At 43.1% G+C, this 17677-nt stretch overlaps 1 protein-coding gene and 1 pseudogene across 2 annotated transcripts; one reads left to right on the top strand and one right to left on the bottom strand.

The window, feature by feature from the left end:
• Positions 1-100: 100 nt before the first annotated feature.
• On the bottom strand, positions 101-6521 carry LOC311108851 (glutaredoxin-related protein 5, mitochondrial-like). The gene is made up of 2 exons (XM_084151620.1): positions 6057-6521; positions 101-1079 (listed from the first exon to the last, which is right to left on the bottom strand). The coding sequence occupies exons 1-2, from the start codon at positions 6364-6366 to the stop codon at positions 907-909; spliced, it is 483 nt and encodes a 160-aa protein (XP_084007746.1). The 5' UTR covers positions 6367-6521; the 3' UTR covers positions 101-906.
• Positions 6522-6798: 277 nt separating this feature from the next.
• LOC311108401 (E3 ubiquitin-protein ligase TRIM35-like) lies at positions 6799-8371 on the top strand (annotated as a pseudogene). Its single transcript has 3 exons — positions 6799-6853; positions 7652-7923; positions 8112-8371. The product of its transcript is annotated as an E3 ubiquitin-protein ligase TRIM35-like (transcript).
• The last annotated feature ends 9306 nt before the right edge of the window (positions 8372-17677 follow it).

Genomic DNA, 17677 nt, shown 5'->3' with positions numbered 1-17677 from the left:
ACACAGTAAGTCAATGCAACTTATGTGACTTAAGAAATGTTTTACTCCTGAACGTATTTAGGCTTAGTATAACAAAGGGGTTGAATACTTACTGACTCAAGACGTTTCAGCTTTTCATTTTTAATTAATTTGTAAAAATGTCTAAAAACATAATTCCACTTTGACATTATGGGGTATTGTGTGTAATCCTGTGACATAAAATCTCAAATTTAATCAATTTTAAATTCAGGCTGTAACATAATAAAATGTAGAAAAAGTCAAGGGGTCTGAATACTTTCTGAAGGCACTGTACAGGCAGTGGGTTTTGGAGAGATAATCTGGGTGGTGGTTTGACATCTCATATCCTAGTCACCTGAGGGCAGTTTGGTCTTCAGCAGGTTCTATAGTATCACACACCTTATAGGGCTTGTGGAAGGGACACTGGGGCTCAGCCACCACTTCATATGCCCAATCAACCCTTCGCCCCTATCCCCCTGTGTAGATCTGAAATGGTTGGATATGTACACACAACAGGTAGCTTAGCGGTTAAGAGCGTTGGACCAGTAACCGAAAAGTCGCTTGTTTGAATCCCCGATCCAACTAGCTGATCTGTTGATGTGCCCTTGAGCAAGGCACTTAGCCCTAATTGCTCCTGTAAGTCGCTCTGGATAAGAGTGTCTGCTAAATGACTAAAATGTATGTAACAACATTCTAGTAGCTCCACCTTGCACGTGTCTTTTGAATGACCTCTTCTGAGAACTTTCACTATGAGGGTTACAAGGTAGAGCTTCCCCTATATGGCTTACAAGTACATCTAACCAATCTTTTCAGATCTACACCAGTATAGAGCCTAAAAGTCGACCAGAGTCTGGCCAATACAGTCAACCTCTAGCTTTCTCTGGACTGGACACCGACCGACTGGTTTGTCTACTTGGATTCATTTTCAGAGTCCAGCAGTGCAGAGCGGATCCCCAGCTTCTGGAGCTCCTCTACCAGGTCTCCGTTCTGGTGCATCTGTAGGAGGATGTCACAGCCGCCCACAAACTCGCCATTTAAGAAAATCTGTGGGATTGTGGGCCAGTTGGAGAAGTCCTTCACTCCTGTAAGAGAGACAAAGAGTTAACAAGTGTAACTATTACCAATATCCATCATGTTTAAAGTTGTCACGTGCACAAGTACACCGAAAAGCCTTTTTTTTCTTCTAAACCCAACAATGCAGTAATCAATAATACTAAAAATAATAAAAAAGGTAGAACAAGAACACACAAGAAATACAAATAAAAACACGAGAACCAAGTAAGCTATATACAGGGTCAGTTCTAATACAATATTTACAATGTGCAGGGATACTAGAGTGATAGAGGTAGATATTGTATGTATGGGGGTAAGGTGACTAGGCATCAGGATATATGACAAACAGAGTAGCAGCAGCGTAGATGATGATTGTATGTGAGTGCATAGAGTTAGTATTTGCCCCCTTTCTAATTTTCTCTACTTTTGCATATTTGTGATACTGAATGTTATCAGATCTTCAACCAAAACCGAATATTAGATAAAGGGAACATAAGTGAACAAATAACAACAATTACATATTTATTTCATAAACAAAGTTATGCAACACCCAATTCCCCTGTGTGAAAAAGTAATTTCCCCCTTACACTCAATAACTGGTTGTGCCACCTTTAGCTGCAATGACTCCAACCAAATGCTTCCTGTAGTTGTTGATCAGTCTCTCACGTCGCTGTGGAGGAATTTTGGCCCACTCTTCCATGCAGAACTGCTTTAACTCAGTGACGTGTGTGTATTCAAGCATGAACTGCTCGTTTCAAGTCTTGCATACCACAGTAAGAACATCATACCAAAGGTCAAGCATGGTGGTGTGATGGTTTGGGGATGCTTTGCTGCCTCAGGGCCTGGACGACTTGCCTTAATAGAAGGAACCATGAATTCTGCTCTGTATCAGAGAATTCTACAGGAGAATGTCAGACCATCCGTCTGTGAGCTGAAGCGCAGCTGGGTCATGCAGCAAGACAATGATCCCTTTTTTGCCCCCTTTATCTAATATTAGGTTTTGGTTGAAGATCTGATAACATTTAGTATCACAAATATGCAAAAGTAGAGAAAATTAGAAAGGGGGCAAATACTTTTTCATAGCACTGTAAATGTCTGTGCATGTTCTGTGTGAGCAAATGGAGTGTCAGTGTGCGTGCGTGTGTAGAGTTCTGTGAGTATGTATCGAGACAGTGCAAAAATTAAAATACAAGTGTCAACAGATTTTGATAGATATTTAGCAGTCTTGTGGCTTGGGGAATGAAGCTGTTCAAGAGCCTGTTGGTGTCAGACTTGATGCACTGGTACCTCTTGCCTTGCGGAAGCAGAGAGAATAGTCTATTGGGTGGCTGTAGTCTAACGATTTCCCGGGTCTTCCTTTCACACTGCCTGATTTAGAGGTCCTAGATGGCAGGGAGCTTGGCCCCAGTGATGTACTGGGCTGTCCGCACCACCCTCTGTAGGGCCATGCGATCGAGGGCGGTGCTGTTGCCATACCAAGCAGTGATGCAGCCAGTCAATATGCTCTCAATGGTGCAGCTGTAGAACTTTGAGGATTTGAGGGCCCATGCCAAACCTTTTCAACCTCCTGAGGCGGAAGAGGCGCTGTCATGCCTTATTCACGACTGTGCACGTGTGTGGACCCCTTTAAGACCTTAGTGACTCCTTGGTCTTACTGACGTTGAGGGAGAGGTTGTGGTTGATGTGTGCCATAATCAGCCTTTTAAAGCACTTCATGATTACAGATTCCAGTGCTACAGGGCAGTAGTCATTGTGGCATGAAGCCTTAGTGTTCTTGGGAACAGGAATGATTGTGGTTAGCTTAAGATGTGGCGATTACAGACTGGGACAAGGAGAGGTTGAAAATTACTGTAAATATCCCTGACAGCTATTCTGCGCATGCTCTGAGAACACGCCCTGGAATACCGTCCGGCCCCGAGGCCTTGCGAGTGTTGACATGATTTAAGACCTTTCTCACGTCGGCCTCTGAGAGTGAGATCATACTCTGGGTTGGTGGGGACCTTCACGCACAGCACAGTGTTATTGTCGATGCGTGAATAAAATGCATTGAGTTCGTCTGGTAGAGGCATCGTTGGGCAGATCACGCCTGGGTCTTCCTTTGTAATCCGTAATAGACTGTAGACGTGCCACATGCGGCGGAGCCTGTGCAATACGATTCCACTTTATTCATATATTGTTCTTTTACTCGTTTGATGACTCTGCAGAGGTCGTAGTGGGACGTCTTGTACTTGTTCCTGTCCTCAGCCGTAGCCTCAGGGTTGTTGTCTGTGATAGCCCTGTGTGCGGCAGCGCTGTCCTTTATTTTAGCGACAACCTCAGTGTTAACAACCTCAGTGTTAATCCAGGGCTTTTGATTGGGAAAGCAGCGAACCTTCACTGTGGGGACAACGTCGCTGATGCATTTCCTAATGAAGCCGGTGACAGAGGTGATTAGCTCGTCGATGTTATCGGCAGAGTCTCGGAACATATTCCAATCAGCGCTAGCAAAGCAGTCCTGTAGCATAATGTCTAATTCTGATGACCATTTCTCAACGGAGCGAATGATGGGTACTTCCTGTTTGAGCGCCTGCTTGTAAAACAGGAAGCAGGAGTACGGAGTCATGATCTGATTTGCCGAATGGAAGACCTTGTATGCTTGCTTGTGGGTAGAGTAACAGTGGACTTTATTGCCCCTAGTGGCGAAGGAGACTTGTTGATGGAAGTTGGGCATCATGTGTCTTAATGACGCAGAACTAAAATTGCTGGCAACAAGGAAGGCAGCCTCCGGGTGGAAGGAAGAAAATGGCAGAAGCGGATGTTGTGTTTGAATTAGCTGACGTGTCGAGCGGAGATGAGAGTGGGAAGAATTAGAATGCAAAAGGAGATAAGAGAAGTAAAGTGAGTGGAAACTAGTAAATCCAAACCTAGTTCTGAGTCTTTTTTGGTTGGAATAAGGGTTTTGGATCGATATTGTTACCTGGGAGATCCGTTTCAAGTCTCTATTAAAAATGTAGATGCGTTGGATAAGGTGGCATTGATGAGAATAAAAAGGGCTTATTTAGTTTTTTTGCATTTCTATGGAATAGAAGGAGCGTGCTTTGCGCCTCAAGAAGATGTCGGATTGGAATGTGTCGTGTGCGGATCTTCGAAGCAGGGCGCCTATCAAGGGTGTTATCTCTGGGGTGGCGCTAGAAGTAAATGCAAAGGATATACGTGAAGAATGGGATCAAGGGGTTGGTGCACAACGACTGACCCGCATGGTAGATGGAGTACGGAAGCCCACTCCATCCATTCTATTGTTTTTTGATGAAGAGTCTCTCCCTTCTCATGTGTATTTGGGTTATATGACATTCCCTGTGAGAGCCTTCGTGCCAAAACCCATGCAGTGTGATAAATGTAAATTATTTGGTCATGTGTATGTAGACAGGAGGAATATTATATGCCAGCTGAGCCTAAATGCTGCAACTGTGGTGGTGAACGTGCACCCACATTTCTGAAGTGTCCTCTGTTAGGGTGAAGGAGACAAAGGTGGCAAGAATAAGGACTGTCCAGAATGTCTCCTATCTGGAGGTATTGAGAAGAGTGGAAGAAAGGAGTGAAGTTGAAGAAGTAATGGTAGTAGGAATAGACACAGGATGTTTCTTGTCAACAGAGGGATCCTGACATGTTGCATGTTAATAAGGTGGACATTGTTGCTTTTATTACTTTGGTTATTTACATTACATTTACGTCATTTAGCAGACGCTCTTATCCAGAGCGACTTACAGGAGCAATTAGGGTTAAGTGCCTTGCTCAAGGGCACGTCGACAGATTTTTCACCTAGTCGGCTCGGGGATTAGAACCAGCGACCTTTCGGTTACTGGCACAACGCTCTTAACCACTAAGCTACCTGCCGTTATCAACTGCACAGCGCAAACGGAGAGGGAATCTGAAAAAAATAGGCATTGTGGGTGCGGCTGAGCGTTTTTTGGGACTCAGGGACTTTTCTGCAGAGGCATTACAAGGAATCCTGTCGATGAATGCTCGGTCCTCACAGGCAGCCTGTGTAAGGATGTGATTTGAATGTGACTGAAGGAGTGGGATGGTTGTTTGATTTATTTGTGTATTATCTCACCCCCCCCCCTCCCACAATGGAGTATATTATTTTTGTTTTGTTTCAATACCCCCTACAGAAAGGTGGCGGCAATACACCAAATCAATCTAATTTTATTTGCCACATGCGCCGAATACAACAGGTGTAGACATTACAGTGAAATGCTTACTCACAAGCCCTTAACCAACAATGCAGTTTAAGAAAAGAAAAAGTGTTAAGTAAAAAATAGATTAAATTAAAATAGGTGTAGTCTGCCATAAAACATTAAAGAAGAAGAAGAAGGTAGCCTCCGGGTGCAAGCTTTCCTGCTTGTTTATAGCCTCATACAGTTTGTTAAGTGCCAGCTTGTTATTTGTCTTGTCCTGAGGTGGAATGTGTACAACAGTCACGATAACAGCTGAAAACTCCCTTGGTAGGTAGAAGGGTCGGCATTTGACCATCAGGTATTCCAAGATGGGTGAACATTGGGTCAAGACATAGACTCCGCTCGAGTCAGCACACCATTTGTTGTTGATGAAAAGGCAAACCCCTCCCCATGGGGTTTATCTTGTTTCACAATGTCTCTCCTAGACCCATTGAATAGCAACAGCCATGGTAAAAATTAAGGAGACTACCTAGTCACAGAAATTGCTATAACAAGCATAGTAAATGTCAGTGCATAAGTAGCCTTACACTTTTGACATGAACCACACCCTCTTGGTCCTGCTGATAAAACTTTGTGAACCTAGCATTTTAAAAGGAGTACAACTACTTTTGGACAGGGTGATGTACCATACATACAGCCAACCACATATAGAGATGAATTATTGTCATCTTACTGAAACCATTTATATTAAAAGGTTCAAATCTAAGCTAGTACTGTAGGATAGGAAGTAAAAAAGTGACAGTAGTTACAGCTAACGTTATAGCTGTAACGGTAGCTAGCTGTACTGACCTTGTCTGAGATCCTGGTCATCCAACACGTTATATGCAGCATATTCAGTCACACCATGCATCCTCAAGATCTGAACCACGGCATTACTGAAGCCACACATGGGCTGGGCAGGGGTCCCTTTCATAAACACCACCACCTTATCTTTCTTCACCATATCGCCAAGGTCTTTCTGTAAGGGCGCCGAACACATGAGCCGGGCCGAGGACTGCAATGTTGACAACGACACATTTCGTCCATCAACTTGCCTCGGTGGATAGACCGACGAACTCAACCGAAGACAGCGAACAGTTGACCGAATTAGGTTGTTCATGGTCTTCGTTAGACTTTAGCAAAATACTGTGTTAAGTTATAGACAGACAACTACACTTCTGAGCAACACAGTTTAGGCAAAGGCAGTACAAACACTATGGTTTAGCTACAGTTCAGATGCAAACATCCACCTCGATATGTTAAAATGGAAGCAACTACATCTGAACGTTGATTGGACAGGATAAATTCCGGTACGCGTGCCATTGGTTCACGTAAATGGCAATAACATTGGTTACACAAGTGAGGGTGAATAAATAATTTACGAAAACATTTTATTTGATAATACTTATAGTCCTAGATAACATATATATGTATTATAAAACAGAATCGTCTGACAATTTGTAATTCTTAAACGTTTTAACGTAAAAACGTAATATGTGAAAATAAGCTTCCGGTAATGCGACGTCATTAGTGGCTTCCGCTTCTGGTAAAAACAACAAAGTTTAACCGAAGATCGAAAAGGGAAACAATGCATTCATTAAACACAGGTTTGTAACATATTATGAGTAGCGCTATACTAATTGTATTGCAATGAAAACTGTGCTTTATATATTTTCACAACAAAAGTTGATGAGAAAGTTTGGGGTTTGTTTGTGTGTGAGTAGCTCACTATAGGTAAGTCTTGGGGGATTGTCATTATGCCGATTCTGTTGCAAAACATTTCTTAATCGGAAGCAAACGGAACGAAACGGGGAGGGACCTACCTGAATTTGTCCACTAGAAACTCTCGTTTTAGTTTGGACTAATACTTACTCCCCAGGGCATGTGGCTGTGTCGTGCTGGTCGTGTAACATTCAAAAGATGCACAGTCACCCTATTGCTTTGTTAGCCATTTGCAACCTTGTGATAGACTCTTGCAAGGACAATTGCTTGTGGCGAAACAGGGTTGCACAAAGTAAAACAAGGAAGCTAAGGCGTGACTTCTGGAGGTTCAGGAGTTCCACGTGCGATGTTCCTTGGACAGATTCTCTACGGAGAACCCTGCTTTCCACGGTGGTGACGGACCCACATGTACCCTCACCTTTCTTGAAACAGGAAGAAAAAGCCATGTGCGGTAACCAGACATTGTTTGAAAGGGGAAGATTTCCCTGTCATACACTGTCGAGTTGCCACATTCTATCATTAGTATCTGTATCTCTAAAGCAGGGATCCAGTCTTTGGCCCTCACCAGCTGTTGGCTGACCCTGCTTTGGAATTCAATGACCTCCTTTGTCATACTTTTTATAAACCCTGTTGTCCTCTCTCTCTCTCTCTCTCTCTCTCTCTCTCTCTCTCTGTCAGTGTAGAGCATGGTGGGTGTCAGAGAGCGATCTCTCCTGTCATGTGTCTCGTTATCCTCTTGTGTAGTCACAGCGTGTGTAACGCCTGTCTGCAGGAATACTGGAGACATAAGGGATCTCGGGAATGTCTAGTGTGCCGGAAAAGTAGTGCTATCCTCCCTGTAACCTGGCCATAAAGAACCTGTGCAAGGCCTTCCTTCAGGAGAGAAGTCAGAAAGCTGAAGTCATTGCTGGGTCTGGTGTGTTCTGCAGTCTGCACAGGGAGGAGAAACTCACATTCTTCTGACTGGAAGATAAACAGCTCTGAATTGTTAGATATACTGCACTGTTGGAGCTAGAAACACAAGCATTTCACTATAACCGCAATAACATCTGCTAAAAATCTGTATGTGACAAATAAAATGTGATTTGGTGTGTCAGACCTCGAACAAAAATCAAGATCACAACTGCTGCCTGACAGATTAAGCTGCACTGGATTGTAAGGAGACAGTCAAGACTGCACTGGAGCCCCTAAAGAAGAAGCTGAAGGCCTTTGTGGAAGTGAAACAGACCTGCGATAAAACAGCCGTGCATATTAAGACCCAGACCCAGCAGACGGAGAAGCAGATTAAGGAGGAGTTTGAGAAGCTTCACCAGTTCCTTTGAGATGAGGTGAGGGCCAAGCTAGTTGGAATGCAGGGGGAAGAGGACGGGAAGAGCTGGTTGTTGAATAGATTGAAAGGATGAAAAGAGAGATGTCATCACTTTCAGATACAATCAGAGCCATAGAGGAGGAAACTGAAAACATCTCTTCCCTGCACACCTACAAGGGCATGGTGAAAATAACTGCACACTGCCGGACTCAATGCAGGACTCAGGAATGCTAAAAGTATGAAAAATGTATGAACTCACTAACTGTAAGTCGCTCTGGATAAGAGCGTCTGCTAAATGACTAAAATGTAAATGTAATAGACATGTCCAAACACCTGGACAATCTGTCCTTCAGTGTCTGGGAAAAGATGCATGAAATAGCAGAATACACTCCTGTGATTCTGGACCCCCAACACGCTATCTCACCCTGTCTGGTAATCTGACCACCTTGAGGTACAACAATAGTGATGACAAAATCCCTGCCAACCCAGAGAGGATTTATGACCATGGGATGGTGCTGGACTCTGTGTGTTTTGACTCAGGGACACACTGCTGGGACGTTGAGGTTGGGGACTGCCTGGACTGGGACATGTGGGTGATCAGTCGTCCATCAAGGGAAATTATGAGTTGTTTAAGGAAATATGGGGTGTTGCTGCGTGTGACTGGTTTTAGAGCATATTCACCATCACAGAAACCCATTTTCCTCAAAGTGAAGCATGATGTCCAGAGGACTGTGAGAGTGGAAGTCTGTCTTTATCCTACCCAGTCAACAGCAAACACCTTCACACGTTTACATACATCTTTGGAAAAGTCTTCCCATACTTCTATAATCTGAGTGATGTATTGTTGTCTCTACCTTCTTGCCCTTTGTGCTGTTGTCTGTGCCCAATAATGTTTGTAGCATGTCTTGTGCTGCTGCAATGTTGTTGCTACCAAATACATTTAAACTCAGTTTTTCACAATTCCTGACATTTAATCCTAGTAAAAACTCCCTGTCTTAGGTCAGTTAGGATCACCACTTTATTTTAAGAATGTGAAATGTCAGAATAATACTTATTTCCCTCATTAAAATGCAAATCAATTTATAACATTTTTGACATGTGTTCTTCTGGATTTCTTTGTTGTTATTCTGTCTCTCACTGTTCAAATAAACCTACCATTAAAATTATAGACTGATCATTTCTTTGTCAGTGGGCAAACGTACAAAATCAGCAGGGGATCAAATACTTTTTTCCCTCACTGTACGTTCATCTCTAGGAGACAGAACGCGTCTCCTTCCTAAGCGGTATTACAGCTGTGTGGTCCCATGGTGTTTATACTTGCGTACTATTGTTTGTACAGATTAACGTGGTACCTTCAGACGTTTGGAAATTGCTCCCAAGGATGAACCAGACTTGTGGAGGTCTACAAATATTTTTCTGAGGTCTTGGCTGATTTCTTTTGATTTTCTCATGATGTCAAGCAAAGAGGCACTGAGTTTGAAGGTAGGCCTTGAAATACATCCACAGGTACACCTCCAATTGACTCAAATTATGTCAGTTAGCCTATCAGAAGCTTTTAAAGCCATGACATCATTTTTTGGAATTTTCCAAGCTGTTTAAAGTCACAGTCAACTTAGTGTATTTAAACTTCTGACCCACTGGAATTGTGATACAGTGAATTGTAAGTGAAATGATCTGTCCGTAAACAATTGTTGGAAAAATTACTTGTGTCATGCACAAAGTAGATGACCTAACCGACTTGCCAAAACTATAGTTTGTTAACAAGACATTTGTGGAGTGGTTGAAAAACGAGTTTGAATGACTCCAACCTAAGTGTATGTAAACTTCCGACTTCAACTATACCTCAACCGAGCTACACTCATCTCACATGAAACAATCACCCACAAGGATTTATTCCAAAATCATGGGCATTAATATGGAGTTGGTCACCCCTTTGCTGCTATAACAACCTCCACTCTTCTGGGAAGGCTTTCCACTAGATGTTGAAACATTGCTGCGGGGACTTGCTTCCATTCAGCCACAAGTATTAGTGAGGTCGGGAACTGATGTTGGGCGTTTTGGCCAGGCTTGCAGTCGGCGTTCCAATTCATCCCAAAGGTGTTCGATGGGGTTACGGTCAGGGCTCTATGCAGGCCAGTCAGGTTCTTCCACACTGATCTAGACAAACCATTTCTGTATGGACCTCGCTTTGTGTACAGGGGCATTGTCGTGCTGAAAGGGCCTTCCCCAAACTGTTGCCACAAAGTTGGAAGCACAGAATTGTCTAGAATGTCAACATTGTATGCTGTAGCATTAAGATTTCCCTTCACTGGAACTAAGGGGCCTAGCCCGAACCATGAACAACAGCCACAGACCATTATTCCTCCTCCATGAAACTTTACAGAAGACGCTATGCATTGGGGCAGGTAGTGTTCGCCTGGCATCCGCCAAACCCAGATTTGTCCATCGGACTACCAGATGGTGAAGCGTGATTCATTACTCCAGAAAACACGTTTCCAATGGTGGAGAGCTTTACACCACTCCAGCCAACGCTTGGCATTGCACATGGTGATCTTAGGCTTGTGTGCGGCTGCTCTGCCATGGAAACCCATTTCTTGAAGCTCCCAACAAATAGTTATTCTGCAGACGTTGTTTCCAGAGGCAGTTTGGTAGTGAGTGTTGCAACCGAGGACAGACTGTTTTTACACGCTTCAGCACTCAGCGGTCCCGTTCTGTGAGCTTGTGTGGCATACCACTTCGCGGCTGAGCCGTTGTTGCTCTTAGACGTTTCCACTTCACAATAACAACACTTACAGTTGACCTGGGCAACTGTAGCAGGGCAGAAATTTGACGAACTGTCTTGTTGGAAAAGTGGCATCCTATGACGGTGTCACATTGAAAGTCACTGAGCTCTTCAGTAAGGCCATTCTACTGCCAATGTTTGTCTATGGAGATACACCTGTCAGCAACGGGTGTGGCTGAAATAGCGAAATCCACTAATTTGAAGGGGTGTCCACATACTTTTGTGTGTGTGTGTGTATATATAGTGTATATGACAGGCCTACATTACCAGGTTCAGGTTAATTCAGATTACGCACTAGGAGGAGTTCTAACGTGGAGGAGTTCTAGCGTGTTCAGGCAATATATTTGATATTGATGAGCTGAGTAGTGTGTCACTCAGGACCACTGTAGTGGAATAAAGTGATATCAGATGTGGATCAACATGTTTTTTCCAGTGTGACCTTCCTCTGGAGATCGAGGACCTGTTCACAGACATTGAGGGTGGCAGGGTTCTCATGGCTTTACTGGAGGAACTGACAGGGTGTAGACTGGTAAGGATCCATCAGCCCTACTGTGTTGTGGGTCTGATATTGGCCATGTTTCGCTGGAGGTGTTCTGATATAGGCCTACTGTACATTGTTTGTTTTGCTGCTACAGTAGCCCATGTTGTGTGTTCCCCACAGTAAATGAATGACATTTTCGAGTATAGTTGTCTGGGTAATGAGTTATTTGTGACTGCTTTTATTGCACTCCCTGATGGTCTATCCCTTATTTATTGTGCTGGGTTTGTGGTGGAGGTGCGTGACTTTGGGCAGAGCTGAAGCAGTGGTCTGTCCTTCCTGGCTCTAGTTAAGTCTATAGATCCAGGCCTAGTGGACATGAGTGACACTCTGTCCAGAGAGCCCAGGGAGAATGTAGAGGAAGCCTTCAGGATAGCACATCATGGCCTGGGGATCCCACCACTACTGGAGCCTGATGATGGTACAGACACCCTACAGAGTGAACTCCCTCCATGTTAATACACAGTGGAAACAAAGCATCTAGATGAATACAATGGCTTTTACTGCACAATGATGTACTGTGTATCATCAGTACATACAAGTCTCTGCTTTGTAATATCATGTTTCTTTTTGCTAATAGATGACACACACAGTACTCCAGATGAGCAGTCCATCATAACCTATGTGTCCCAGTTCCTAGAACACTACCCTGGACTTGATGAAGTGAAATTTATGTCGTCTAATTGTTCCACACTACGGTATTCTTTCAATGTTGCTTTACCCACCATTTACATATATAGGGTAATATTTTTTACAAGCCTTTGACAAGACATTGTGGCTCTTAATAAAATACAATGATAAAAGGTCTTCTTTCATTTGTTTTTCAATAGGACAGTGCATCTGACTTTGACATGAGCTCAATCCTGTTCAGAGACAATACTAACCAACCAGCACCAGAGACCTTCACCCCAGCAGAGATCACTGTCCCCAACCCTGACCAGACCTCTGCCTCCACCCCTCCACCAGAGGCTAAAACCTGGGCTCTGTCTCTGGGTCAGGAGAGGATCAGGGAGCAACCTTCAAAAGGTTATCAATCAACCTACCAGTGTAGTTACAAACAGTACAGGAATGAAATCATCAACATGTATTGATCATATCTTTACTAATGCTGCAGAGATTTGTTTGAAAGCAGTATCCAAATCCATCGGATGTAGTGATCACAATATAGTAGCCATATCTAGGAAAATCAAAATTCCAAAGGCTGGGCCAAATATTGTGTATAAGAGGTCATACAATACGTTTTGTAGTGATTCCTATGTTGTTGGTCTGTGGTGTGTAATGAGGAGCAAACAGACACTGCACTTGACACATTTATGAAATTGCTTATTCCAGTTACTAATAAGCATGCACCCATTAAGAAAAGGACTGTAAAAAATGTTAAATACCCGTGGATTGATGAGGAATTGAAAAATAGTATGGTTGAGAGGGATGAGGCAAAAGGAATGGCAAATAAGTCTGGCTGCACAACCGATTGGCAAATGTATTGAGAAATCATGTGACTAAACTGAATAAAAAGAATAAAAAAACACACTATGAAACAAAGATAAATGACATAAAGAATGATAGTAAAAAGCTTTGGAGCACCTTAAATGAAATTTTGGGAAAAAAGAAACTCTGCTCCGTCATTCATTGAATCAGATGGCTCATTCATCACAAAACCAACTGATATTGCCAACTACTTTAATTATTTTTTCATTGGCAAGATTAGCAAACTTAGGCATGACATGCCAGCAACAAACGCTGACACTACACATCCAAGTATATCTGACCAAATTATGAAAGACAAGCATTGTAATTTTTTGAATTCCGTAAAGTGAGTGTGGAAGAGGTGAAAAAATATAGTTGTCTATCAACAATGACAAGCCACCGGGGTCTGACAACTTGGATGGATAATTACTGAGGATAATAGTGGACGATATTGCCACTCCTATTTGCCATATTTTAAATGTAAGCCTACTAGAATGTGTGTGCCCCCAGACTTGGAGGGAAGCAAAAGTCATTCCGCTACCTAAGAATAGCAAAGCCCCCTTTACTGGCTCAAATAGCCGACCAATCAGCTTGTTACCAACCCTTAGTAAACTTTTGGAAAAAATGGTGTTTGACCAGATACAATGCTATTTTACAGTAAACAAATTGACAAACTTTCAACATGCTTATAGGGAAGGATATTCAACAATCATAGCACTTACACAAATGACTGATGATTGTCTTAGAGAAATTGATGATAAAAAGATTGTGGGGGCTGTTTTGTTAGACTTCAGTGTGGATTTTGACATTATTGATCATAGTCTGCTGCTGGAAAAACTTATGTGTTATGGCTTTAAACCCCCTGCTATATTGTGGATAAAGAGTTACCTGTCCAACAGAACACAGAGGGTGTTCCTTAATGGAAGCCTCTCCAACATAATCCAGGTAGAATCATGAATTCCCCAGGGCAGCTGTCTAGGCCCATTACTTTTTTCAATCTTTACTAATGACATGCCACTGGCTTTGAGTAAAGCCAGAGTCCATGTATGCAGATGACTCAACTCTATACATGTCAGCTACTACAGCGACTGAAATGACTGCAACACTTAACAAAGAGTTGCAGTTAGTTTCAGAGTGGGTGGCAAGGAATAAGTTAGTCCTAAATATTTCTAAAACTAAAAGCATTGTATTTGGGACAAATAATTCACTAAACCCCAAACCTCAAAAAAATCTTGTAATAAATCATGTGGAAATTGAGCATGTTGAGGTGACTGAACTGCTTGGAGTAACCCTGGATTGTAGACTGTCATGGTCAAAGCATATTGATACAACAGTAGCAAAGATGGGGAGAAGTATGTCCATAATAAAGCTTTGCTCTACCTTCTTAACAGCACTATCAACAAGGCAGGCCCTAGTTTTGTCACACCTGGACTACTGTTCAGTCGTGTGGTCAGGTGCCACAAAAAAGGACTTAGGAACATTGCAATTATCTCAGGGCAGCACGGCTGGCCCTTGGATATACAAAGAGAGCTAATATTAATAATATGCATGTCAATCTCTCCTGGCTCAAAGTGGAGGAGAGATTGACTTCATCACTACTTGTATTTATGAGAGGTGTTGACATGTTGAATGCACCGAGCTGTCTGTTTGAACGACTGGCGCACAGTTCGGACACCCATGCATACCCCACAAGACATGCCACAAGAGGTCTCTTCACAGTCCCCAAGTACAGAACAGACTATGGGAGGCGCACAGTACTACATAGAGCCATGACTACATGGAACTCAATTTCACATCAAATAACTGATGCAAGCAGTAAAATTAGATTTAAAAAACAGATCAAAATACACTTTATGGAACAGCGCGGACTGTGAAGCAACACAAACATAGGCACAGACACATGCATACACACACGATAGCATACGCACTATACACACGTACACATGGATTTTGTGCTGTAGATATGTAGTAGTGGAGTAGGGGCCTGAGGGCACACAGTGTGTTGTGAAATCTGTGAATGTATTCTAATGTTTTTAAAATTGTATAAACTGTCTTAATTTTGCTGGACCCCAGGAATAGTTGCTGCTGCCTTGTTCTGCAAACAGTGGCAATCCCCAGGCATCAGGGTATGTTCATTCATACAGTGGATATTCTCTACTATGAACATTACACCAACACTGCAATTGTCTCAAGGAATTGCCTTCAGTCAATTCAAGGTCAATTCAACGCTCTGGTTGTCTCCAGGTTTCAATCATTTATGTTGGCTATGTTTCTCTCTGGTCTTTCAGTGATGGAGGTGTTATTTCCGGGAATGTGGTGGCCCCTTGTGGTGTGACGATGTCGGAGCTGCTGCTGGTTCTGTGGATTCTTCTTTACTGTCTCTTCATCCTTGCTATCTGAACTTCTGCCGTCTGTTCTACAGACACCTCAGACTCAAGAGAATCATGGTTACACTTGTGAATGTAAACTCTAAAATCGAAAGAGTTACCAGTTTAAGGTACATGCATATGAACTAAAAATTTTTAGAGAGCTGTCAGTTTAGGACCTCATTTAGGGATGCAGGATGTCTGGCTTGTCTGTCTCTAATCTAGACCTCTTAATAAAATTAGTCCAACAAAGTAACCGCAGTCCAACCAAACTAAGTTTATTACACCAGTGTATTCTTAGCCACAAGATGTCAACATAAGGCCAGGTAAGTAGTGTGTCTCCAGTGCTGTACGCCTGGTAACAAACAGACTGCCAGGTAGTTAATTAGCATGGGTATCGTTGTGAGTTCAAGCAAGCAGTGATTAATAAGCACATTGGCATTTGAACAGACGGACTAGCATTAACAAGCTAATGTCACAAACTGCAAACACATTCAAATAATGAGCTGAACATTGGGGGTTAATTAAAAAGAAAAATTTGATCATATTTGATGTGTAAAATCAAGTGTAATTTTGATTATTACATTACATATTCTGAGAACATAATAAATGTTGAATGTATTTAAAAAAAACTGGGTAAATGCTCCATTGTCCACAGTCAAAATACAGTAAATGGTCCATGACAGATGTCTTTATACTTTGGATAAACACACAATTATTTGGCTGAGAGTTTGTGTATGAACTCAGTGCAGCAGAGGGTCTACCACTAAAGTGAATGTTACATTAAACAATGTTAAAAAATATATAGTTTCTCAGCTCATCTCTGTGTGTAAACAGCAAACACACAGCAGACTGAAATTTGGACAGAGTTACGTATATAAATGAGAGCTCATGCTGACCGATAGCTAGATTAGAAGATAGATGGGAAGTGTTAATAATGAATAGCATAACATGGCTTACAGTGTTAGCTGGGCTCTTAGGCATACTTTTCAGTGCCTTGGCAGCACTGCTAGAGAACCCTCCCAGAGGACCAACAGGAAAGGAGAAGAGAGAGGAGGGCCAGGGCCCCCAGCAGCAGCAGCTGGACACCTCAGCCCTCAATACTGCCCTGGCCTTCAGCCCCTACCATGACCTTGCCAGCAGCCGGCCTGGCCACAGCCTCCTATTTTCCCCCCTGGGCCTGGCCTCGGCCCTGGGTCTTCTCTCCAGGGTCTCTGGCCCTGGCACTTTCACCCGGACCGAGCTGCTCACCACCCTGAGCCAGGGGCACGTGACCGAGGAGCAGGTGGAGGCTACCCTGTCTGCCCTCATGCCGCTGGAGGGAGGTGGGTGGGGTAGGGCTCAGCTGGGGGTGTGGACTGGCCTGCACGTGGACGGGAAGCCCAAGCCAGACTACCAGAAGTTACTCAATAATCTTATTGCCCAACTCCAGAAGGCCATGCCCAGTGTAAACAACAACACAGCACTAGAGACACTGGTCAGAGACCTGAAGCTCTCTAGTCACGATGGCTCAGACAAACTCATTCTGATGAACCTTATACATTTTAAAGGTACAATGTTCCCTTTTAAGATAAATATATAATTACTAGTTCTCTGATGCAAGTTAAAGGAATATATTTGTTTAACTCAGTAGTTAATTATTCTGTTAGTCAAATTAGTCCTGAGCACAATAAGTAATTTAATCTTTATCTTTAGTGGTTCCCAACCTTTTTTGGTTACTGTACCACCAACTGAATTTTGCTCTGCCCAGAGTACCCCTGAAATACCCCCTTGTGCATTTTACAAGTAACCTTTTGGACTCATTAGTATTTTCAAGTACCCCCTGTGGATAGGTCCTAGTACCCCTGGTTGGGAACCACTGGTGTAGCCTACAGTATACCACATAAACCTATCAAGATATAATGAAAGTACTATGTTTGTAATTGAATGACAGGGTAATTGAATGACAGTGTCGGCTACAGTGCATTTGATATTTGCAATCCCCTACAGGTACATAAGTGGGAGCATCCATTCGAGAGGCGTCACACAGTCAACGGGCGTTTCCACGTGAACGGGTCGTCGAGCGTGGAGGTTCCCATGATGTTCCGTGATGACTCTGCAGAGCTGAGGATGCTGTATGATACTAACTGTTCCACCACGGTGCTGAGGCTGCCCTACTCCTCTTCCTCCCCTGACCCCCTCCACCAGGCCTCCCCCAGGCTGGCCTCCCTCCTCCTGCTACCCCAAGGGAGAAGTTCTGCTTCTGGA

The sequence above is a fragment of the Coregonus lavaretus genome (genome assembly GCF_964263955.1).
Source record: "Coregonus lavaretus genome assembly, chromosome: 33".
Classification (NCBI taxonomy): domain Eukaryota; kingdom Metazoa; phylum Chordata; class Actinopteri; order Salmoniformes; family Salmonidae; genus Coregonus; species Coregonus lavaretus.
The sequence above is the reverse complement of the archived record's forward strand: the minus strand, read 5'-3'. Positions and strand labels throughout refer to the sequence as shown.